This window comes from Miniopterus schreibersii, assembly GCF_964146895.1.
Source record: "Miniopterus schreibersii genome assembly, chromosome: 5".
NCBI lineage: Eukaryota > Metazoa > Chordata > Mammalia > Chiroptera > Miniopteridae > Miniopterus > Miniopterus schreibersii.
This window is the reverse complement of record NC_138106.1, coordinates 89556771-89582444: the sequence shown is the minus strand read 5'-3', so window position 1 is coordinate 89582444 and position 25674 is coordinate 89556771. Positions and strand designations below refer to the sequence as shown.

At 44.4% G+C, this 25674-nt stretch overlaps 1 protein-coding gene across 2 annotated transcripts in view; it reads right to left on the bottom strand.

Moving 5' to 3' along the window:
- Positions 1-2625: 2625 nt before the first annotated feature.
- GK5 (glycerol kinase 5) overlaps positions 2626-25674 on the bottom strand; it is an 87016-nt gene continuing 63967 nt past the window's right edge. For both annotated transcript variants that reach the window (XM_081138934.1, XM_081138935.1), the window contains exons 12-16: positions 13369-13463; positions 8347-8450; positions 7434-7493; positions 6755-6888; positions 2626-4259 (exon numbers count right to left, since the gene is read on the bottom strand). In XM_081138934.1, the coding sequence (XP_080995060.1) occupies positions 4111-4259; positions 6755-6888; positions 7434-7493; positions 8347-8450; positions 13369-13463 (542 nt within the window). In that variant the 3' untranslated portion in view covers positions 2626-4110. The remainder of the gene's footprint in view (positions 4260-6754; positions 6889-7433; positions 7494-8346; positions 8451-13368; positions 13464-25674) is intronic.

Here is a 25674-nt window from a genome sequence, read left to right as displayed (position 1 = left end):
AGAGCCCCAGGCTCCAGCTATACCCTTCAGAGAATTATAGATTCCTTTCAAACTCCTGGGCTAGATTATTTTTAATTATAGACTTGTCCCTAGTATAAATCCCTTGCAGAGGGGCTATTTCTGAAGTGTTTCCCTCTAACACCAGGGTGTCTGACGTTCTTAAGATGTAGTTCCTTAGTCACCTGCAATCAAATACACAAAACCTGTGACAGAAGGGCTCCAGTTATACCTCAGAAAGTGAATGTAAATATGTGTGTTTATGGGGGTGAATCTCTACATAATACATATGCAAATCCATAAGCATGAATAATTTTAAATGAATGGCATGAAGATTCTAGCTCTCATAACAAAGTAGTCCTTCTTAATCCAACAACACATTTTACTTGCAACAAATAGAAGCTGCTCCCTGTTGACAAAGATAAAACGTATGTGCAAAAACAGTTGCCCTTGGAGACAGAGTGAAAGTTCCTCCCATAAATATGAAGGCACAGAGTTAAGTTAGGCAGACATGCTTCCAGGGGCTTCATGTCTGCGGAGGGCTTGCACAGGGGCAGCTGAGAGTGTGACCATCTCCTCTCCTCGGAGATGAAAAGGAAGCCAGAGGCAGGTCACAGCAGAGATGACTTGCAGGCTGCATCAGTCCTGCACTGAGGCCACACGCTCATGCCCAGACCACAGAGGATGCAGGCACGGGATGCGGGTGGGTGGATAAAAATAGCAGAAAACAGTTTTGCATTTTTTAAACCTTATTAGCCAGTTATGTAGAAACCCTACTTATTTTAATATACACCCACCTGTCTTCACTAAGGTACAATTAGGCAGAGATTAAAGGAGTATGAGAGAGACTCTATATGCGCCAAGTCTGCAGTTTTCTTCCGTCTGTATCAGTGGTTTTCAACTGGGGGGTGGAATTTTGCCTCCCCAGGGATATGTGGCAACATCTGGAGACATTTCTGACCATCACGACTCGAGATGCTACTGGTAGCTAATGGGTAGAGGTCAGGGATGCTGCTAAATATCCTATAACGCACAAAACAGAACCTAAAACAAAGAATTATCTGTCCCAAAGACCAACAGTGCTGAGGCTGAAAAACCATGTCACGGTTGGATAGATAGAAAACTTACGGTCAGCAGCTCTCTAGTATAAGAGCAGTTAGGGCACTTTAAGGACTGTGCAGGAACGCTCTCTACTTGGCAAGCTGGCTGCAGGCCGCCTAATGCTACCCGAGGGGTCCGCGATGGGAAAACAAAGCAGGCCGAGAGGTATTAGTGCACAATTTTTAAAAATTTCAAATATTAGCATAAAAATGAAAAATGAACCTGAAAGTTGGAAAGGACCATTTTTTGCTCAGTTGATTTTGATCACTTACTGTTTCTACAACCACAGAAGCAAATGTGGTCACACTTCTGACTTAGGTCAAATCTGACAAAAGACTTATGAAACTGTGTTACTAAAAACAGCCTGAAACATCAGAAACAGAAGAGTAACTTCTAGATTAACAAAAGAATCGCCATTGGTTTCTGAGATGCTCAATTCCAATAAGATATTTAAAGTTATTTCCCCATGTCATCTAAAAGGTATCCTTTTTTAATGGCTTTATATATGGGAAGGGGCAATGTGGAAGAGATGAACAAAAATCGTTTTAGGTATTTACAATATTATAATTCAGTAAATCCTAATGCAAAAAGACAGCATTATTTCCCGTGAAATCATCTCCACTGAGAAGCAGACTCTATGAGAAGCAGTAAAACAGCAGAGCAGCTTCCATAGGAGTCTGATAGTCAAGCCTTTGGCTGGCCCCCACGCTTCGGAAAAAGGGTGGAGGACGACAATGAAAAGACACATTACCTGACTCAGTACCGAGAACCAAGCGCCTCAGCAGGAAAACATTTCCAAGTCTTCATTAATGGAGTTAATGATACCGTCCATTTGCGGTAATGACTCCATCAAACAATCGCTTAGGGAAACAAGGGAAGGACACGCACTGAAGCTGAAATGGGGCCGACGGAAGTGCAACTTGACCCCCAATTCTATGAAAATCTGTCTCTGAAACAGACACGTACGAAGGCGGGTCCCACTCCCGGGTGCTCAGACAAAGAAATCCAAAACACGAATGCAAAAGACCGGCGCGTCCCTATGTCCGCTGCGGCATCACTCGTAACAGGTCGGAGGCGCCTGTGTCCCTCCTCAGGCGGCCACCAGGAGGCTGGTGACCAAGGCGCCGGAGGCTCCCGTGGCCGTGCAAAGGAAGCGGCCCCACCCTCCCAGCAGCAGGCCCCGACGGCACTGTGCAGTGGCATCGGTGGGTCAGAGGACAGTACCACAGGGTCTCACTAAGGATCAAAACTTAAAAACTCAAAAATACAGAAAACATCTCAATGGTTGCCAGAGCGGAGGGCTCTTGGGGGTCTGGGTGAAAAGGGCGAGGGGTTAAGAGGTACCGACTGACAGCTACAGAGCAGTCACGGGGATGGAAAGACAGCTCAGGGAACAGTCAGTGACAGTAAGGACTACGGATGGTGCCCGGTGGGTGCTCGATTTATTGGGGCGATCGCTTCCTAAGTTATATAAATGTCTAATCACTATGCTGTCCACCTGAAACTAATATCATATTGTATGTCAACTGTAATTAAAAATTTTTTAATGTGACAATATATCATTTCATTCAGGAAAATACAAGTACAATTGGAAAATTCTTGTTTTCAGGTAGTGAACAGACATTGAAGCACAATTCAACCAACCTGTTTGCATTTTCTCCATCATCCTGTGTGGGGTTGTCTTTTGGGGGGTTTTTTGGGTCATACAAAAAAACCCACCAAGATTCTCAGTAAGAATCACTTCTACAATTACATTATTATTTAAACAGCTAGCTGTAGGACTTTATGTGATAAAACCTGACCAACAGGGAAGAAAATCCATCATTGCTGCCAATCTAAAAGGAACCCAGCCCGAGTAAGGAGGGGCAAGTCACCTGAGAACAGGCTGGAAGGTGACCAGCTGCCTTAAGGCAATTTTACTCTGGGCCTGAAGCTACTCACACCCCCTGCTCCTCTACTTCTATCAAGACAGCGGCAGGACAGAGAACTGCGGGTGTCTGACTGCCGCCTCTTCGCCGCACGTGTCTCCGACAGAGGAGCAGACGGGACCAACGTTTAAAAGATACCTAGACAAGTAAAATGCCCAATGAAAGCCATTCTTAAGTCACTGGTAAATTAGGCCACATTCTTCAAATTAAGCTCTGCTAATTAGGCACTTAATAAAAACAAATGACATCATGCAGACATCTCAACAAAGAGAGACAAAAACAGAAGAAAGCAGGGGTGATATCACTACCTGCATTTTGTTTTTTTAAAAACGGGATGTTATACTTTAGCCAGAAATGTTTGAAAGAAAAATTACTTAAGAAGAAAAATATAGTATTTTCTTGTTCCTTAGAAATCAATACCTTTTTTAGTTTCACTAGTTAAAATTATTTTTTTCAGTGTTTTTAATACATAAATAATGCTCAGATATTGGCTAAACAAGGAAAAATTCAGGCAGTGCCTTTGAGCCCAATAAAGGAAAGCACTGACTAACCAATAAGCTTATCCGAGAGAAACACATCGAGCTTGTATTTGGATATAACATTCAATAATTATGGCTTTAAATATAAAATGTAATGTTTCAAAATTCCACATTTCCTCAGGTATTCTTTCTTTTTAGCTATGTGGACTTTGAACAGTCCACATAGTTTAAAATAAAGGAACACTTTTCATATAATTTTGGAGCAAAACGTGAATGGTCTTGACCCAGAACTGTGGATCTGGACAGTAAACAATCATGTTCATACAAACCACAGACCTAGTATTTAAAAAGGAAGACTCAGAACTGCGAAAATATAACTGCTAATAGCTAATGTCCTTTGGAATTTTGCTTCAAAACAGAAGATACAAAGTTTTGAGGTCTTGCTGCCTTAGAATCTTTCCAAGGTTTGGGTAAACAAAAACATGAGGGATTTAAAATTTTTGTTTGTTGTAGTTTTCAAAAAGGCAATGCTTTTTCTCTCCGGTTCCAAGTTCGTTTCGCGTGTGCGGTGCCAGCGCTGCACTGGCCGAGCCGGGCGCCCCGCGCTAGGCTTCGTTGTACCAGTGCATGGAGCGCCTCACCGCTCTCACCCAGCGCTCCATGCTCACTTCGTAGTCCTGCCATTTCTTCTGCGGCTTGAACACCACTTCACTTCGTCTCAGCTTCTTTAGTTCCTCTTTGTCAGTCCAAAACCCTGAGGTGAAAAAATTATTCTCAAATTTTAAAGCAAATAATGAGTCCATAAAGTTGACCCACAAACCTAAGTGAAATGGTGCAAAGGTAAACAATTATTATTTAAAACACAACCCAGAGTATTTTGTTGCGTTGAGTTTTGTTAGATCAACTGTCCCAGGGAATGAAGAGGCAAGACAAAGGCCGTCTGCGTTCTAACTATTGGTGGAGGAGGGCACCAAGTCCCTGCTAGAACGACACGCCCTGTCGTCGTTTAATTTCATGACTTGTGAAGAAAAAAAGTAAGAAATAGCGTATTTTCTTCTTATGGAATTAAAAAAAGATAAATTAAGAATTATCTTGAGCCGGGCCAGGCGCGGCTCAGCGGTTGAGCGTCGACCTGGGATCCAGGCGATCGGGGTTCGAACCCGGTCAGGGCACATGCCTGGTTGCAGGCTTGACCAATGACCCTCTCATCACTGATGTTTCTCTCTCTCTCTCCCCCTCCTTCCTCTCTCTGAAATCAACAAAGTCGTCAGGGGCGGCAGAGGCATCCTACTAGTGACCCTGGTGCGTCTCACTGGCTCTGAGAACTTAGTTGATGAGTCCTGTGAAGTCCATTTTCTCCCACCAATGAGACTGACACATAAAATTCTTCCTTCTAAACTTTTCTGTCAGGTCAATTCTTTCTATTTACAAAGTTAGCATTTTTGACTCTCTCTATTTAAAGATATTAATTGATAGAAGTTTTAAAAAGACTAAAAATAATTCTAATTAGTATAACACAGTTAGATAAATCTAGTCATAAAAACAAATATGTTCTTAAAATCCTTATTCCCAGAATTTATTATTTACACTAAGGCATACATATTTCTAAAGTTATTTTATTAAATGCGCATGAGCAGACCCAGTTTCTGAGTGAGTTTTGAAAGCCCAGAGAATGCAAAGCCCTGTCTGCTGCCCGGGAGAGAGGCCGCCGGCCGAAGCCCCGGCTGCCTCCCCGCCGCGGGGCTGCCGCTGGGGTCTGAGTCAAAGGCAGACTCACGGAGCAGCTGAGCCCGCCGCTGCGTTCTGTGGACGGGTGATCTGCGAGTGTTGGTATTTAAGGCATTTTAAATGTTAAGGAGAATCTGGCATATCCATTCTTATGAGGTGAAACGTACAGAAGAATTTGATTCTTACAAATAATATTAAGATGTTTATGAGAATTTGATTTATTATAATTATAGGTGTAATTTATTCAATCTGCAAGAATTGTTTAAATACTTTAGAAGATTTCCTCATTACAGGTCTAAGTTTGCTCAGTTAGTTACATGAAATTATTTTTTTAAATCAACTATATTAAATTTTTAAGGGTTGAAATATACAAAAAACTTTAAATTTGTAAATTGGAATGACTAAGGGAAAGTTATTTTCTTAAATTTGAATTAAGCAAACATTAGTCAATGAACAAATGAAAGTGTAATAATTTTATTCAAAGTTAACAGACTTTTAGTAGAATAAAGTTAAAGTTGAACTTACCAAGATTTCAGGCTTTTTGGATTTGGAACTTTACTATGCTATTAGCCTAAAACATTTAACTGTAAAATAGTCTGTTCTGCACAAACACTCCTCCCTTCCATATAGGAACACGTTAAATTTCTCCCAGTGTCCCAAGGGCGTATTTCGTAACAAGCCCTCTAACTGGCTCTGCATTCCCATTCTTTACCCTCCAAATTAGCCCCTCCACCGACTGCCAGTCTGTTCAGATGGAGATCTACCCATGTCCCTCTCCTGCTGAAAGCTCTTCGGAGGCTCTCCAAGGCCTTGATGACCAAGCCCAAGCTCTTTTTGAGGGAATCTACCACCTGGCCTCTGTGCACCTGCCCAGCCTCCCTCTTGCTCGCCTCCTACCAGCACTTACCGTTAACGGGCAGAGCCTGTGCAGGGGCTGTGCTCTCTGTTGGACAGCTCAACTCTTACCCTCTCCTCACCTGGCTCTCAGGTAGCCCCTTCAACACTGAGCTCTGTGTTGCATCCTCTGGGAAGGCTACACCATTTGCTTAATTCTATATCTGTTTGCTGGTTTTTCACACACATTTAATACTCAGTTGACTTGTCTGACTGCTTCCATCAGAGACTCCCAGAGCAGGGGCTGTCCTGAAACTATTCCCAGCAGTGACTGTCATGGAACAGGGCACTCAACAAATGGTCAATAAATAAAAGAATGGAGTTTGTTTCTAATGCCAAAGACATGCCCATCTACTCAGGAAGTCTGCCCAGAGACCCTGCCTTGCTGAAGACCAAAGCAGCTGAGAGCGAAGTGTCCTCACCTCCTGCCTGTGACTGAAGGAGGGACCAAGAGGTGCATGACATCCACCCACAGGAGGATTCTGAGTCATGTGCATGTGCCTGTGGAGCTTAATGGACCCCAGGTTTTCCACACCCTCTCTATAACTTTACAGTTTGGGAGGAAAAACGCTATCCGTAAGAAATAGTTTGCAAGACAGCTCTCATTTTTATAAAATGCACACATACCGACAGCAAGGCCGGCTAGAGAGGCTGCGCCAAGGCAGGACATATCCAGGTGCATGGGCCTGTCTATATTCTCATTGATCAGGTCTGAAGTCATCTGCATGACAAAACTGTTCTTACAAACGCCTCCATCTGCTCTGCGGGGAACAAGATGTTTGAGGTAAATTACCAGAACAAAAGCATAAAAACATTACTAATTTTTAAAAATTATATCACTTAGCATAGGTCTACAGATACAGGACCTTCCTAAATAATCTTAAAACATGTCCCCTTATTCTTGCCACCAGTTCTCCCACCTGCTCTGTTTGTCTTGGGACTAGTTTAAAACAGGCGAAGTGAACTGAGCCAACATAAAAATTCATTTGGATATTCTAGGAAACAAAATGTGATGCTTCTATGTCAAAAGGATAGCCACCCCCCCCAAAAAAGAGATTTTAAACATTTTTATTATATACATATGGGTGCTAAGATCCTCCCAAATTCATATTGCACTATATTCTCCATAAACCCCAAAGCAACTTCCTTTCCTCTCCAAATCCCTAGGATCCAGAATTTTGTTGCAAAGAAGCTAGGTTTAAGTTCTTTTTGAAATCCTGAATAACCCTAATGATAAAAATACTAATGGCAGCTACCACTTACTTCTAATTTCTAATTATATCTACTAGAAACAAAGTTTACATACCGGATTTTTCTAACAGGAATATGGATCTCTTTCTGCATCACCTCATATAACTGTTTGTTTCTAGTTAAAAAATAAGATAACTATTTAGAGAAAACTGAAATCATAGTAATTCTCTATTTTTTCTAATCTAGAAAAATTAAAATGGTGGTTTTACTTACATGATATATATAAAATATACAAAGAGGTATTACACATATTCTGCTAACTGAAAGTGGACAACAGATGCTCAAATAAACTAGGGCCTCGAGGCCTCCAGCTTTTCACCTCCATACAAAAGAGAGCAGTTTTTATTTTCAAGCTGAATTTTATCTATAATCATTCCAACAAGTAAAAATATAAAGCAAGCACCCATGTAACAGGTAGCTATTAAGATGGCATGTCATAAATACCATCTACTAGAATTCATCAAATATAATATTAATCATTTTATAATCACAGGAAATTTCATTTTAAACATTAAAACTTTCCATATTCATGATAGCCACATACTTATTTTAATAATCTACACCTGCCCCATAACCAAAAAAGCAAAGGAATATATACATGAAGAATAATTTGGATAATTCAATCCTTGAGTATCACAGAAGCATATTAGAATTCTCCTTCATGGATACAAAAACCTTTGGAGGTCCAAATTTTGAATCTCTTATGGTTAGGAAATTGGATATATTTTTTAAAATCATTAAATTTTCAGGTATCAAACCTAAGTGGTACTGGTACTATTTAATATGAGAAAAAATGAGAGATGTTATGAAAATTAGCAGTAAGAACAGATTATGTCATATGCAGTGTGAATTAAACTAAAGGTACAAACCCTTGATTAAAATTAAGAAATTTCCGGTTTCATAGAAACTAACGGGAGGAAATGGCCATACTGTGTGGGGAGAAAGGAGTTCAGAGCAGCCTCTGGTACCTGAAAGCAATGGACTCCAATATTGCCCGAACAAGATGATGTTTACTAGTGGAAGGCTTCAAACCCATGAAAGAGGCACAGGCACAGGGGTCATTTAATGGAGCCTAAAGTGAGAGAGAGTAAGAACATATTATTGTTCTAAATTACATCTACAGACCTAAAGACATATTCTACAATAAAAACACAGCCACATTAGAAAAAAACAATCCCTATTACAGTTAAGTTGTTTTAAAATAAATGATAGCCCAAAGTTATGTTAAATCTTACAGTAACTTTCGACAGGCCCCGAGCAGGTCTGAGTCTCTGACATGGGGCTGAGCTGGCCCTCCGTCAGCCCACAGCAGGAAAGGGGCTGCAGTGCAGGGGCCTCGCTCTGCGGGGCAACGGGAAGCAATGCCCAGATCCCCCCTCTCCAAATGCAGAGCTTTTACACTGAAGCTTGTTTACTGTGTAAAGTAGCTTTTTGAGGACACAGATTCACGATAAAAAACAATAATGCAAAAAACATGTTTTTCAGTGTCGTAACTTACACCCAATACGTTGTCCAACACTCAGGCTAAAGTCCTCAATTTCTTAACTCACAGTCTTATTGCCTAATATGCGAAATGACCCAGCCTAACGTCTGTCTTTAAGAGTCAAAACCTTGCCCTGGTAGGTGTGGCTCAGCTGGTTGGAGCATCGGCCTGGGCACCAGAAGGTTGTGGGTTCGATTCCCAGTCAGGACACATACCTAAGTTGCAGGTCTGATCCCCAGCCAGGGGGCGGTCAGGGGGCACACCAGGCAACCACTCGATGTCTCTCTCTCTCCCTCCCCTTCTCCCCAAAAGCAACAAACTTATCCTTGGGTGAGGATTGAAAAACTTTTTTTTAAAGAGTCAAAATCTTGAGCCAGATGCACACATCAGATGAAATTTGCAGTCAGCTTTGCGTCCTCAGAAATGCAAGGCCATTCTGGGCCGGAAAACAAAGACTCCTGCCAGAGCCTGCAGTCTCCCGGCAGCAGACAGGGACACCGACAGCAGGTCACGACAGGGACCTGCAAGCGTTGCCAGGAAGGGAGCGGCCCCAGAAAAGCACTTGCTGGCTCCCAGCCCTGACCTATCATCCCCTTTCTGCCCTCCTCCTAGTTAACCCTACTCCCCTCAGAATCTTGGCGGTTTCCTCTGGGAAAGCTCCTGACACCAGGGACCAGCCCCGTCCTCAATTACGTGTTGCTGTGCAAGCCTCGAACTTCCACTCACATCATGTGCCATGATTTATGATCACAGGGAGTGTGTGACTGTGGAAACTCATTGAGGGTGGCCCTCCAGAGGGACCCATCCACAACTGCTGATTGACACATACTTATTGAAACTTGAACAAACCTTTCCTAATTAATTAACTGAAGAAATTCTACATTATATCTTATCTTTACTATAGCTATGAATTTCCTCCTATTGTGAAATTATCTTGATAATTTTCAAACTCATTAACATCTTTTGATGATTCACTCAGTAAAAGTTGATTTACACAGTGAAGCTGGTCTAGAGCAGGGTTATGAGCCTGTAAAACAAAGATAGGTCAGACTCTGCCGGTTCAGTTAGTCCCTAGGATGCTATGGGGTTTCTCTGCATAAAAACTATTTCTTCAGATATGCTGCATAAAATTCTGGAATGAATGGCCTGAAGTCACTTTTGTACAAATAACTATGAACATAACTTACTGTTACTAGTAGGTCAATTTGAAGGGTAATAAATTCCACAAAAACCTAAAAATTTCTTGATAGATTACAACGTCCCTGCCTTAGTCGGTCTGAGCGAGTCTCTCTTTGGGATGATGTAGAAACAACACTGGCAGGTTCTTTACAGGGCTGGACATACCGGAGCCTCCAGCCACACCCCCAACATGTCACTGCCAGTCCTACCGAGCGGGGCTCCTAGAGCCACCGGTCAACTAGGCACAGCACGACTGGGCCACGTGCTGTTGGGCGCCCTAGGCAGACCTTGCAGGCCCCTGCCCCAGGCATAGGCTCTGCCCTGGCAGGCAGGCCTCTGCCACCACTAAGACGTCGGCCCACGTCTAGGGCCTTGCGGGGTGGCCACCGTGAGCATGCCTTTGTCCCAGTGAACAGAGGCCCCCCCGGCATGTTCCTGTGGCGCCCGCCGCCTACTCCTGCTCTACCATGAAATCGTGTGAAGTGATTATAACCTGGACTCTGGAATCAGGATGCATGGACCCTAAAATCAGCCCTCCTGCTCAGCAGCTGGGTGAGACTGGGCAGGTGATTTAACAGCTCACCCTCAAGTTTCCACATCTTCAGAATGTGTCTTGCTGAGTTGCTGAAGAGCAAATGAGATAATGCATGTAAAGAATTTAGGACAGGGCTGACACGCAGTAAGAATTCACAGCTCAGCTACCACTACAATTCTATTTTATTTTCCCCCCACTACTACTAGCTTCCCTCACAACCCTTTCACTGCGCCTTCTGAACACTTTCTTCTACTGCAAAGATTCCCCTAACCAGTCCCCTGCTCTCAAACCGGCCCTGGGCTGGGCAAACGGCTCCGGTGCGGCTGTTCAGCGGAGGCTCCTCAGGCTTCCACACGCAGGGACCCCAGGAAGCTGCGCTGACTGCCCCTGAGCACCAGGCCACTGTGCGCGGCTGCTGGCAGGCCTCCTGCGCCCACGCTAAAGTCCCACCCACACGAGGCTGCCCTTCCCGCCACCTCCCACCGCCCGGACCCCAGCCCGGGACAGCACCCTCACTACCGCCGGCCCACCCCTTCTCCGGGAACCGCCGCAGCCAGGGCCCGCTCCCACACCAGCCGCCTCTCAAGCCCAGTCCCACGGCCACCGCACAGCGACTCAAGTCTGTCCAAAGCTTGAAAAAACAAGGTGATCCAATCAGACTCCTCCCTGGAAATCTGAAGGAAGCACCAAGGAAAAGGCCACCAATGGGAACGAAAGGGTGAAACTAAATGGATGCAGAAGGTGGAATGAGGTTGTTTCCAAATTGTGAAGAAGCAGAAAGTCTGGGGAAAGCAACAGCAGTTAGGCAGAGTTATGAGGAAGGAGGCACACAGCAAGGCTGCCAGGAGAAAGCAGGGCCCCAGGGAAGCGGCCCGCAGCCCCAGCCCCAGGGCCCTGGGCGGGCACAGCGCGGACGGACGCAGGCGCCCTTTCCCACGCCCCGGGCCGGCGCCTGGCTCACAGCCTTGTCCGCTCTACTGCTGCCAACATCACAGGGGCTTCACGCCGAGCGGACGGCCACGGATCCTCACCTCCGACGCCGGCCGTGGGCATCTCCGGGAGCATCCCCTCCCCAGAGCACGGCCCAGCTAGAGCAAAGCCGCTGGGGCGGCACTGACGGGTGCACCCGTGCACTGCCCCATGCTCCCCTCTTTGGTCATCTCCTGAAGTGGCTGCCCTGACACCCCCACGCTCCTCAAAGCTTCTCCAGTGGCCCTTTCTTAGCAGACCCCCTTGAGAAACTGAGGCTATTAGAAGCCTTTACCACCCTGCCCTCCGTTATCTATAGCTGTGACAATATTCTAAAACTAAAGACAGTGTCACTTAGACTTGTCCCTTCCTTCCATTCCCCTATCCCTCATCTTCTCTGGGTGTTGATATATGAAGCTTATAGGGGATCTCTCCCCATCAACTATTCTTATCTGAATTAGCTTCTGGTTTCCAGTTAATACATTTGACCCTGGGAGATACCCGCCTGCGGCCTGCCTCACCCCCCCACCCCTCATCGCCCGGCTACGACCATGGCAACATGGGCATTTGTGCTCAACATGAAATTTAAAGCACATCTGTAATAGTTTTCTCCAGTCTTTTGGGCTTTCAGCAATACTTTCCTTTTTTATTACATATTCTATTCTATATTTTGCAGTCATATGAACTGATAGAGGAGGGAAACAGAGTTGACAAGATACAGTCACTAAGAAGTCCACCAGCACATTTTTTAAAATGGGAGGATCCACAGTAACCTGGCTAAATCCTCCCTCTGCATGCACCTCGCCTTCCCCTCAAGCGCTAACCAGACAAGCACCCTCCCCCCTGTGCGACAGAGCACGGTGCTCGGCTGCCTCCCGCCACCCTGCGGAGGGTGCCCTGCCCGCTCTCGGGGCGGGCTAGGAACTTCAGGGTAGCATACAGGAGGAAATTAGGACAGGTGTTGAAAGGATGCTCATTGTAAAAATCTAGTTTGGAAATAAGGAAGTTTTAGAGATTTAAACCATTCTGATCTAATTTTTTTCACCAGCTTCTAAACTCTATGATCCAAACTTTCGAATTTTGGACTTTTTTGTAACTTATTGCCAGAGTGAAGGATGCACTAGAAGGGAAATAAATTTTTACTTTTTGAAAGGAAAAAACATTTAGAGGGGATTAAAAGGACTGGTATATGCATTCTCAAAAAAAAAAAAGAAAGACATTTGTTCATAATAATATACTGAGTTTTTTACAAAGTCTTTGTAACAATATGCTAATATTAAAGATAGTATCACAGATCTTTCAATTAAATACAAAGTTAAATATTACAAAATTAAGTCTTTTACTTGATTTACTTTTTGATTAGGCAGTTACCAATAATATATCACAATAAGAAATTTCAATTTCTTTTAAAAAAGTTTAATATCTTATAAAGAACTGCAAAATATACACCTACAGCTGTGTGGGCATGTGCGTGCCTGCCCATTGTCCTCAACGACACGCTTCCTCTAGGCACTGCCGTGTTTCCCTTCCCGGGGAATGGCTCTTTGGGTCCTGGTGGAACAGCCCTGGGTCTCCCGTGAGCGCTCTGGGAAACCTGCCGGCTTTTCGTTTCCGCAGGGCGGAGCTCCAAGCAGAAGCCAGCGGGGCAGCCGCGCTCTCCGTGAGGTTCAGTCCACACCGAGCAGAGCTCCGCCCTGGGCTGTACCTGTCGCCTTCCTTCTACTGAGCACTCAGATTTTCAGGTACGGGCTTGGCAGATACATAATTTTAGGTGTGGGCATGAGGGGAGACATGTGTAATTGCCATGAACTATTTCTTACATACCTGCAATCCACTAAAACACGGAACAAAATAAACTCCTTCAGAATCTTCCAAACTTTTGGCCATTTTTTCCGTCTCGGCAGCATCTGTGAAAAGCTCTGCAAACACAGAAACAAACAAGCAGCAAAAACAGTCTAAAACAAAACGAAGGGGTCGGGGTACAAAGAATTATGTTATATGACTAGTATTTAGCTGTGTCCACATTTATCATGAATTTAATATGAAAGGTTACTCACTTAAAAGGATCAACACAAAGGCCAATCTATCTGGGTTCTTAAATTTGACTGGGTTTGGGAGCCCACGGGAGGCGCGAGGGAGCCCGAGGGCCCTCTGACGCAGCTGGCTACGCAGCGGGCCATGCTTTCTCCGTTAAATATACTTGGGCTGTTTTAAAGAAATCAATGTCGTGTGTGGCATTAAAAAATGTATTCTCCCGAAGGTAACACACATCCCATTTTTCTGATGAAGAGATCATCTACCTATAGCAACCAAGAGAAGCAACTAAAAAACTACATCTAATGGGTTCAATAAGGGGCAGTAACAACAGATTTAATATATTAAAAGTCAATCTTTAAAAAACAGACAAAAAAATCAAGATCTAATTCATTCACCATGCTTTTTACTGATACATTTTGCACACAGGAAAATGCACGAGTCCTAAGTGTAGGGGGATGAACTTTCAGTGTGAGCACACCCAGCTAACCGACACCCAGATCAAGGCACAGGCTTCTTCGTTCAACATCACAAGTGTGATGCTTGCGAGGTGCAGCCACTTTGTTACAAGTAGTTGTACTTCATTCACTCTCACCCTGTAAGGCAGGGTGGGGAACCTTTTTTCTGCCAAGGGACGTTTGGATATTTATAACATCATTCTCCGGCCATACAAAATTACCAACTTAAAAATTAGCTATGAAAGCAGCTCCTAGATTTACTGAATTTCGAGTCCCGCCTGCGGCTGCCTTGATTTCGCAGGTCGTACACTGCCTGGGGCCGGCGTCCCCACCCCGCCGTAAGGTATTCTTGATGTGACCATACGCAAATCACTAAACTCCCTACAGCTGACACGCACACGGGCGGTTTCCGTTTTAGGCCACTGTGAACCCTGCACCTTCTTTTTGGCGAACATGTGTATATATTTGCTTGCTCTGTGCCAGGGGTGAAGCTGCCGGCCCCAGGACCGTCACATTTGGGACGAGCTGCCAGCAGAGTCGTCTTCCGGCGCGGCCCTTCCAGCGGGGGCTCCTTCAGGCCACGAGTTCCAGCTTCCTTCGCGCCAGCAACTGACGCTGCGTATGACTTTCAGTTTGGCCACTTTGGTGGTGCTGTGTGAGGGTCTGATTTTGTGTTTCTTTGCTTACTAACGAAGCTACAATCCTTTCACTTGCCATGCGCGGACCCTTTTCGTGAGGTGGCCCTGAGTGAGCACAGATCCCACGACAAAGCTCAGAAATCAGCCACAATAAATATTGCTGCCTGTATACAGCCGTAATTAAGTTGACTTCTTTTAGCATCTTTTTTCTTGTAATAAAGAATTTGACAGCTGTCAGCCTGCTCTCTATGACTCTGTCTCTATTTTGCTTGGTCGTTCATTTTGTTCATTAGATTCCACATATGAGTAAAATCATATAAATCTTAAATTCTGATACCTATGAATGTGACCTTATTTGGAAATACATTCTTTCCAGAGAGGCTGAAAGAAGCAGAAAGCTAGTGACACCTTGATATTTGATATTTGACTTCTGGCTTCCAGAACTGTGAGAGAATACATTTCTATTATTTTAAACCACTAAAAAAAAAAAAACCAAACAAAAAAAAAAACACAAAGAAGAATTGATTAAAGACAAGAAGTTCAAGAAACACCTATATTAAAATTCAAGTTAATGAGGATCATTCAATAATAATTATAAATTTTACTCGAAATGACAGTTATCAGAACCGTAAGTCACATTCACTTGGTCAGAATGTCCAGATGTCCAGATAACACATTAAAATGTCTGTAGCACTTCAAAAACTGATATGATTTTGAAATCTATACTTACTAAATAATCATGTCCAAATGTCTAAATTTTAAAATTGGGGTGTGGGAAACATACTGGACAGCTGGTTTAAAGAATATTTTGATAACAGATGAAGCAGCGGGGAAACCCAAGTTCAGCACATTCTTCACTGGTTCCATTCCTGCCTGAAGAATTTCTCTAACTAACCTCCCACTTGAACTGTCCTCAAAGGAGCATGTGGATGAACAGTCTTTTGGATGCACAGACCTCAGTCTGTCTCCTACTGGATGAGCTAAGACTCCCGAGGCTCAGGAATAAGCTGACAGCACAACTCAAAGTGCCACCAAACTGGCGGGAGGTTTCCTGCGCTTTTATTTCCTCTGACATCTTCTGGCCTAGACCCGGGGACAGCCTGAAACCAGGAACGGGGGCCTGTCCACTGGGTGCCCATATGAAGGGCTTCTAAGTAAGCCTCGGCTTTCCCGCCCGAGGAGCAGGGTCAGGGGCCTCCACAGTCAGGGGGAAATTACCCTCCTCGATGTGTGTGCTTCATTCTGCCTGGACAGGAGAGGACGGACAGACAGACAGGGAGGGAGCAGGAGGAAACAGGGCCTCAGGGCTGGGGGACAGTAAGAAAATGCCTAACACTTCTGTCATTTACATCCTGGAAGAAGACAAAGAATGAGCCACAGAAAGCCTACTTGAGAAAAGCCTCTGTCAACTTCCCGCAGAATAGAAGGAACAGAGCCCGAGGCATCTGGAGGCCTCACCTGAGCCTGGGCTACCCGACCCCAACCCGGGCCAGCTGGCGCCAGAATCGCGCTGTGGGGACGCGGCACATGTAGAGCCGCAGGCGAGATTCGAGGCTGCCAGAGGTAGAGGGGCAGGGACTGGCTCAAAGCAGTGCCAGTGATGGAGCTGAAGGAAGTGTTCAGTACAAGTCACAATCCCGCCGGTGGCAATGGTTGTTCAGTCTACATACATCTTAAAAGCTGGAGAACCGTACACCAAAAACCACGCCAAACACAAGCACTATGACCATGCCGACAGCCCAGTCACAGCCGCAAACACGGAGGAAGGCGGTGGCTTTACCGACGTGCATTCTGTCAATACTCCCTGAATGCTTCAAAACCTGAATTTAATTACATGCAAATTAAATCTTAATAAAGTTGATTTAAAATAATTTTTTTCTCAAAATGATGGAAAGAAATTCAACTTCACTCACTTAAACACTAAGATGTCATTTCTCAGCCATCTAGGTTGGCGAAAATTCAAAAGCTTGACAATGCATAAGACTTCTACTTCCGCTCCCAACGCCTGCAGTTCGTCCAACTAGAATCATTGATTATGCAAAAGACGCTGAAAAAGGAGGCTATGGGAAAACAGTCTCATACATTTCCGGGGGTAATGAAAATGAAACAATTCCTATGAAATATCTAACAAAACGACAGCGCATTAGTCCTCTGATACAGCAATCCCACTTCTGGGAATTTATTCTTAAGACACACCTCCAATGACATAAAAACATGTGTGGGCAAGGTTACTCACTGTAGCATTATTCTTATTTTCAAAATATCAGAAAATATTCAAATGTCCAAATACAGGCTGTTTGCTGGCTAAGCAATGTACATATTACACAGTGGAGTACTATGCAGCTGTGAAAAATGAAGATCCCTATGACTGACATGAAGTAATTCCCAGAATATATTTTTAACTGAAATGGCAAAATACAAAGAGCACATGTAGATTTCCTTTTATGTAAGAAAGAGGGAGGGGGTAAGAAAACATGCACGTATCTTCATGTTTTTGTAAAAAGAAATAGAAAGGATAAACTGAAAACAAATGAAGTGATTATCTACATGAGGTAGGGAGACAGGATGAAGTGAGCCAACTGCTTGGAGCACACCTTACGGTTTTGACTTAGGGAATCATGTTAAAATTCCACATTAAAAAAATTAAGAGAGCAATGACTGCGTGAGAGATCCCCTTGGCCTCTCCCCCTGAAATTTCAACAAGCTAGCCAACTATAATTCAACAAAGCATGCCCTACCCAACAGAGAGGCACAGCTGAGATCCGCACACCGAAACACCTACAGGTGGGCAGCCGGGAATAAGTGGGGAGGGGAGCGGGAGGGGAGCCCAGGCAGCCCCAGGCAAGCCCTGCAGCCGAGGGGCAGAGGGCTGCGGGGACAGCCCGGCGGGCGAGCCAGCAGCCGCCTGACGGAGCGCAGGGTTCTGCTGCCCGCCGCCCGCCACCCGCTGTTGGGTGTTTCTGACAAAGAAATGGAACCACAGAGCTCTGCCACCCCCTGGGCTCCCAAAACTCGCCTCACGGTGCCCTGGTATCGGGTCGGGGAGCATTTTACCTGTAAACCAAGAGCTACTGCAGTGGACCGCCGTTGCCCTCTGACTGGTGCCCAGGTTTGGTGCTGTGCCCGTGTGTGCATGTTGTGTGTGTTTAGAAGGGGATTTACATGAACTTTAAATGAAAACATACGTGAACAGAAAGAAAAGTACAATCTGTTGTCTATTCTTTTTAAAATATACGTATGTATTTTATTGTTGATAGTACTACAGATGGTCCCCATTCCCCCCTGCACCCCTCCAGCCAGCCCTGCCTGGGTCCTTGGGCTAGGCGTACGTATTCTTTGGTCGATCTCTTCTCATATCCCCCCCTCGCCCCTCTGAGATCCCTCGGTCTGTTCCATTCCTCTATGTCTCTGGACCTATTTTGTTCGTCAGTTTCTTTTGTTCATTGGATTCCACATGAGTGAGGTCACGTGGTCCTTGTCTTTCTCTGACAGGCTTATTTCACTCAGCATAATACTCCCCAGGTCCCTCCAGGCTGCCCCAAAGGGTACGAGAGCCTTCTTTTCACAGCTGCGTAGTGTCCATGGATAAATGTCCCACAGCTTTTTATCCACTCATCTCCTGATGGGCACCTGGGCTGTTTCCAGATCTTAGGTACTGTAAACTGTGCTGCTATGAACACAGGGCTGCATAAGTTCTTTCTGATTGGTGTTTCGGGTTTCTTAAGATATATTCCTAGGAGTGGGACCACTGGGTCAAATGGCAGCTCCATTTTTAATCTTTTGAGGAACCTCCACACTGTTTTCCACAGTGGCTGCCCCAGTCTGCATTCCCACCAGCAGTGCACTAGGTCCCCCTTTCCCCACACCCTCGCCAGCAGCTGTCGTTTGCTGATTTGTTGATGGGGCCATTCTGACAGGTGTGAGGTGAGACCTCATTGTGGTTTTAATCTGCATCTCTGATGATTAGTGACACTGAGCATTTTCCTTATGTCTCTTGGCATCTGTCTGTCCTCTTTGGAGAAGTGTCCATTCAGGTCCTTTGCCCTTTTTTAATTGGGTTGTTTGTATGAGTTCTTTATACATTTTGGAAATTAACCCCTTAGATGTATCCTTGGCAAATATGTTCTCCCATATGGGGGGCTCCCTTTTCATTTTGATGGTGGTAAAAAAATTTAAGTCAGTTTGGTATAAGAGCAGATCAAACAAAATAGAGAACAAGTCTGGCCTGCTACCAGGAGCACACACCCACTTTTTACTTGGAGAATACCTTGTTTGTACACTTTGCTTTTTCCATGTTGAGATTTCTGTCCTATTTCCTTTTGGCTGGAGCATCTATCACCTCAGGTCATTTCCTCAGGAAGCATCTACCATGTGGCCAGAAACGTCCCTTTGTACTTACGGGCCAGGCACCGGGGTGTCTGCTTACCATTCCTTTTCCTCCGGCGCCCTTTCCAAGTCTACAGCTCACTTCCATGCCAGCCGGCTCCCTCCCTGACAAATACGCCGTCTTCCTGTCCTGAGGGGCTTCTCTATGCTTAGGACTCGGATGGTTCGTCCACAGCACAGTCCTAGTTTGTCTCTGGTTTTGCTTCCCTTTTGAACGTGGTGAGCCATTTTGGTCTGAAGGGTCGGCTCTTTCTTTTGGTCAGGAAAATTTATTTTCAATTATATCTTTAAGTTTTACATTCTATAATTCCATTTCCATAATTACATCTTCATACTCCAAAAAGGAGACCATCCCTCGCATTTTTCCTCTGCTCTCCCCTCTGTATCTCTTGCATTCCAGTTTTGTTTTCTGGGTCCTTTTGTTTTTATCTTTTTCTTTATTTAAAAAAAATTATTTTTCTTTTTAAATTTTCCCTGATTCCTATTTGGGTTTTCAGCTCTGTCCACTTTCTGTTTTATTGATGTTTTTACATTTTATAGATCATTATTTTTGTCCTTTGAAACCTTGTTTTCCAAACATTTCCCTGCAATATTTCCTCTTACCCTTTTATGCTGCACTTTTGTTGATGCTGTCTCATTTTATTAGGGGTTTTGTTTTTGTTTTCCCGAACCAACCGCTGAGCACCTCATCAGGTATGGCCATGTGGCACCCCGGCGTCCAGAATGGAACCTTTAGCGGCTGCTTTTTCTTTTCCTTTTTAACCCTCACCTGAGGATATGTTCTTATTGATTTTCAAGAGAGAGAAAGGGAGAGAGGCACATCAGTGAGAAAGAAACATCAATCAGTTGCCGCCTGTCCACGCCCCAACGGCGATCGAACGCGCAACCTAGATACGAGCCCTGACCAGGAATCGAACCTGCAACCTTATGGTGTGAGGGACACAGCTCCAACCAAGCGAGCCAGTTGGCCGGGGCTACTGCCTTACTCTTTAAAAAGGTGTGTGTGTGTGTGTGTGGGGGGGGGGGGGGGGGGGGTGTCCTGGTGCAGGAGCGCCCGTCGGAACAGCGGGTGAGCTCTGCAGAGTACTGAGGAGGCACAGGCTCAGAGTCAGAGACTAGCTCCTCCTCCCGGTGCTGGCATCCCTGGGGCCTTGCGTAGGGGTGAGCCTCTCAGACTCACCCGGAAGATGTGGTCAATAACAGAGTGGAAGGACATGGTCCCTTTCCAAATTTGTCTGCAATGATGAAATTTCTCTCTCCTAGTCCAGGAAATGTTGGCAAAATGCAAAGCAGGCTTTAGAAATACATTTTTAGAGACTCCTGGGAAGCAGGAGTCAACTAGAAAATGTGATCAGGGTAAGGGTATGAGTAGTGGTAAAATAAGTAGGGGATAGATTAGAATAGATGATGATAGATGATAGATACACAGATTAGATAGATAGATAGATAGATAGATAGATAGATAGATAGATAGATAGATAGATGATAGATAGATAGATGATGATAGATGATAGATAGATGATAGATAGATAGATGATGATAGATAGATAGATAGATAGATAGATAGATAGATAGATAGATAGATAGACAGATGATAGATGATAGACAGATACAGATGCTCTTTATAAATAAAATTAATAAATATTCATGTTTGAAGAGGCTGGGAAATCAGGAGAGTTTTCTGAAAGGACCCGGGAAAATCTCTAATTAAGAGAGAAAATTAAGAAGCCCATGTGTTTTCTAAAAGGTTCTCATCAATATGTAAGAGGTCATCCCACCAGGAGACAACTCCTTGGGTTTAAAACCAAGAGGTGCTGCCTGGAGCACGTAAAGTCACATCCCATGCGTGAGGTGAAAGGTGACAGAGGCTAAGACAAGACTCTCAAACTCAGCACGAACGAGGACAGTGGTGTCTGTATCTTACCTGTCCCTGTCCAGTATCTGCTCACCCACTACAGAAAGCTTTATGGTGGCCCTGGCCAAGTGGCCCAGTGGGTTGGAACATCGTTCTTGACACCAAAAGGTTAAGGGTTCGATCACTGCTAAGGCAGACACCTAGGCTGTGGATTTGATCTCCAGCCAGGGCACATATGGGAGGCAACTGATGGATGTTTCTCTCCTCCCCTTCCTCACTCTTTAAAATCGATAAAAGCGTCCTTGGGTAAGGATTTTTTTAAAAAGCTTTATGGTCAAGAATGGTTAACTGAATTGATGGGTCCTTTCCTCCCCCTGCCTTCTCTGCTCCCTGTTTCAGTTCAAAGTGGCCTCTCTTCTAAACCCCCGTGATTCTTTATCAGAACATCTCATAACATTGACTATGGTTGTACGCATTCCCTTTTATTTGTCAGAAAAATGACACCTGAGCGTGCCCACATCCACATCCCCAGAGAGATTTTGAAGATATGTTAAGGACCTTGAAATGGGGAGTTTCCTGAATTATCTGAGCAGGCCCAATCTATCACACGAGCCCTTAAAAAAAGCACACACACACAACCTTTCCTGGCTGTACACACACACACACACACCCTTTCCTGGCTATACCCTTCCTGGCTGTAAACACACACACATAACCTTTCCTGGCCGCAATGAGTAAGATGAGAGGAAGATGTGATGACAGAAGGGTCAGTAAAGTGGCCTTTCTGGCTTTAAAGACTGAGCAGGGCACCATGAGCCAGGCTAGGCAGCAGCTGCTTCTAGAAGCCAGAAGAGACAAGTAAATGGCTTCTCTTCTAAACTCCCTAGACAGAAATGCAGCCCTGCCCACACCTTGACTTTAGCCTGGTCAGACTAAAACTGTAGGTCCACAACTATAAGACAATAAGGAAGCGAACACACTCGCTTTCCCAGGGGCTGCAAGCTCTCTAAAAACAGGTGTCTTTTTCTCTTTCCTCATAATAGTTACACCTGTGCCTGATACATGATAAGCAACACATTGATGTTACTTTGTTTCTTCCATTACATCTGCTGCTGTAGGAGCCACCTGTGGTGCTTACCCTCTCCAGGGTGCTATTGGCCCACCCTCTCCAGGGTGCTATTGGCTCTTAAATAGTTGTGTTCTCTTTCAGGTCAGGCTGATGGGGCTGGCAGGCAGTAAGAGAGAGGTAAGAGAGTGAACACCCATGGCTCTTGGGTTTCTGGAAGTATGAGAAAAATTAGACCTCTCCCCTCAGCCTAGAAAGGAACAGTTTAGACCAACCAGGAGTGAAGTTCATTATTACCAGGCTCTCCCAGGGGTGGGCTGGGCCAGCTCCTTCTGCACATGCTGAATGGGTTTTCTTTTGGTTCAGAAGGTGAGCTATGTAGAGAACATGGAGAGGGTCCTTACCAGCCTCTAGCATTTTCACCAATAACACTCAGGTCTGCACAGTCTACTTGAGAACTCAAAGCTTCATTCAACAGTGAGCCTTCCTCATCTTACTGTTTGTCATCCCAACAGGAAGCAAGAGGGAGACAGGGCCAGGGACAAAGGCCCTATTCACTAGTAGTAACACGTAACTACTCAACCACCACCTAGAATTAGTCCATATTTCAGAGAATGTTTATCTCATCTCCTCTAATGAGGGATCCTGTACCTCTCTTGGGAAGATATCCATAGAGAATGAACCAGTTTTCTTTATTTCAGGTAAACAAGAGTCCTGGGTAATTTTAAATGTGTACTGGAAGTCGTACAGGGATTGCCTGAAAGCAGGTGTGACACGTAGCAATTCAAAGTGGCAATGCTAGGGGAAAGATGTCCCTTGACTCATGTTACTAGAGGACATAAGAGATGGGAACTCCCTCAACTATAGAAAAGAAACAGGGCATTCCTTCATTGCCTTGCATAGGTCATGCAATGGCCTTCCTTGCCAGTCCTCTCTGCTTGAACCACTCCTTGAGCAATTGCCTCCTCCACCTCCCCACTCTTATTCCTTCAGAGCTCAGCTCAAACATAATTTCTTTAAAGAAACTTTCTGATACTCCAAGTCTAGGGTTTGTGGCTCTGGGGACAAAGCTGAAGGGAAAGCCGCGAGGATCCCTGTGCCAAGTCATTCTCCCATACTACAGATGCCATCTTTCTTGGGTGTAGCACTCCCCTCCCCGAGGCATAAGCCTAGGGGAAGGCAATGGCCCCAGCCTCTGTACTCCCTCTTGACCCACCCTGCAGAGCTTATGCCCTGCTGAGGAGTACAGCCACAGGCTCTTTCAGTGACTGAGCCTAATAGGCAGCCAGCAGGCAGAGGCAGGCAGAAGCAGATCTTGGGGTGTCATAGGACTTTTGCTGACCTGCCCCTGGACCCGATGCTAATAAAATCTGGCCTTGGTGCACACCATGGTCCTTCCCATGCACACCCAGGCCCAGAAGAGGCAGTCACAAACTGTGGGTAACTTGTAGCTCCAAACAGGTTGCTGAGGGCCAGTCAGCATCTCACATTGGCCTACATCAGAGTCTACCTCAAGAGGCCCAGAGCCAAAGCAACCAGAGTCCAGATCCAGACAACAACAGGGCAGGATCCAATAAGCTTCCAAAGGAAGCATATCCAAAGGAAGATCTCGGCAGGCACCAAACGCTGCTGAGGAAAATTCTGGCTTGTGTGAAGAGCACCTGCACAGCAGATTGCACACCTTGGTGGGGGTTAAGCCTCACATTCAGCCAGCCTGATGGTCAACCCTATGCATGAATGGGCCAAAAGCAATAAAAACTCAGAATTACAACAAGAGGGCCCACATAACTCACACAAGGGTCATTCCTGGAGCACCCAGCTCAGGTGATCAAGGAGACTGAACCACTGGGACCCACAGGACACCTAATAGATAATGTCACCTCACAAAGACAGGGAGTCATAGCAGATCTACCCAATATATAGACACAAACACAAAGAGGTAGCCAAAATGTGGAGACAAAAAAAATGGCCCCAAATGAAAGAAAGAAGAAATCTCCAGAAAAATAGCTTAAAAAAATGGAGTCAAGTAATTTATCAAATACAGAGTTCAAAGTAATGGTTATAAGGATGCTTAACAGCATGAAAAGGGGCATAGAAACCATAAAAAAGGACCAGGTAGAAATGAAGAATGCCATATCTAAAATGAAGACTATACTGGAGGGAATACAGAAGGCTGGAGAGAGCAGAAGACTGAATCAGTGATTTGGAGACAAGGTAGAAAAAATACCCAGCCAGAGCAGTAAAAAGAAAAAAGAATTTTAAAAAATACAGATAGTTTTAGGGACCTTTGGGACAACATGAAGCATAACAACGTGCATCAAAGGGGTACCAGAAAGAGATGAGAGCGAGCAAGGGATCAAGAACCTATTTCAAGAAATAATGACTGAAAACTTTCCTAACCTGGTGAAGGAAAAAGACATACAGGTCCAGGAAGCTCAAAGAATCCCAAACAAGATGAACCCAAAGAGGCCCACACCAAGTCACATCATAATTAAAATGGCAAAGAATGAATCTTACAAGCCAGAGAGAAGGACAGTTACCTACAAGGGAGCTCCCATAAGACTGTCAGTTTATTTCTTATCAGAAACATTTCAGGCCAGAACAGATTGGCATGAAATATTCAAAGTGATGAAAAGCATGGACCTACGACCAAAGACTACTTTATCCAAAAAAGTTATCATTTAATATTGAAGGAGAAATAAAGAGCTTCCCACACAAGAAAAAACTAAAGGAGTTTGTTACCACCAAACCAATATTATAAAAAATGTTTAAAAGTCTACTTTAATGATAATAACAATAAAGTACAACAACAAAATAGAGGAACATAGTTAAATAATTAAATGGCAATAAATATGTACCTATCAAAAATCACTTTAAATGTAAATGGCTTAAATGCTCCAATCAAAAGACATAGCATAGCTGAATGGATAAGAAAACAAGACTCATGTATATGCTGTCTACAAGAGACCCACCTCAGAATGAAAGATACACAGACTAAAAGTAAAGGGATGGAAAAAGATATTTCATGCAAATGGACAGAAAAAAAGCTGGGGTAGCAATATTTATATCTGACAAAACAGACATTAAAACCAAGCCTATAGTAAACATTTAGGCACCCAACATAGAAGCACCTAAGTATGTAAAGTAAACCTTGATGGACACAAAGGGAGAGACAGACAGTAATGCAGTCACAGTAGGGGATTTTAACACCCTACTGACATCAATGGATAGATCTTCCAGACAGAAAACCAACAAGGAAACAGCGGCCTTAATGACACACTAGACCAGATGGATTTAATTGATATCTTCAGAGCATTCCACACCAAAGCAGCAGAATATACATTCTTTTCAAGTGCACATGGAACATTTTCTAGAATAGATCATATATTAGGAAACAAAACAAGTCTCAATAAATTTAAGAAGACTGAAATCACATCAAGCATCTTCTCTGATCCTAATGCTATGAAACTAGAAATTGATTACAAGAAGAAAACTGAAAAACACACAAAGACATGGAGACTAAGTAACACGCTACTAAACAATGAATGGGTTAACAATGAGATCACGAAGAAATAAAAGGAGGCCGGCAGGCATAGCTCAATGGTTGAGCATCGACCTAGGATCCAGGAGATCTGCAGTGTGACTTCCACTCAGGGCACATTCCCAAGGTTTCAGGCTCGATCCCCAGCAGGG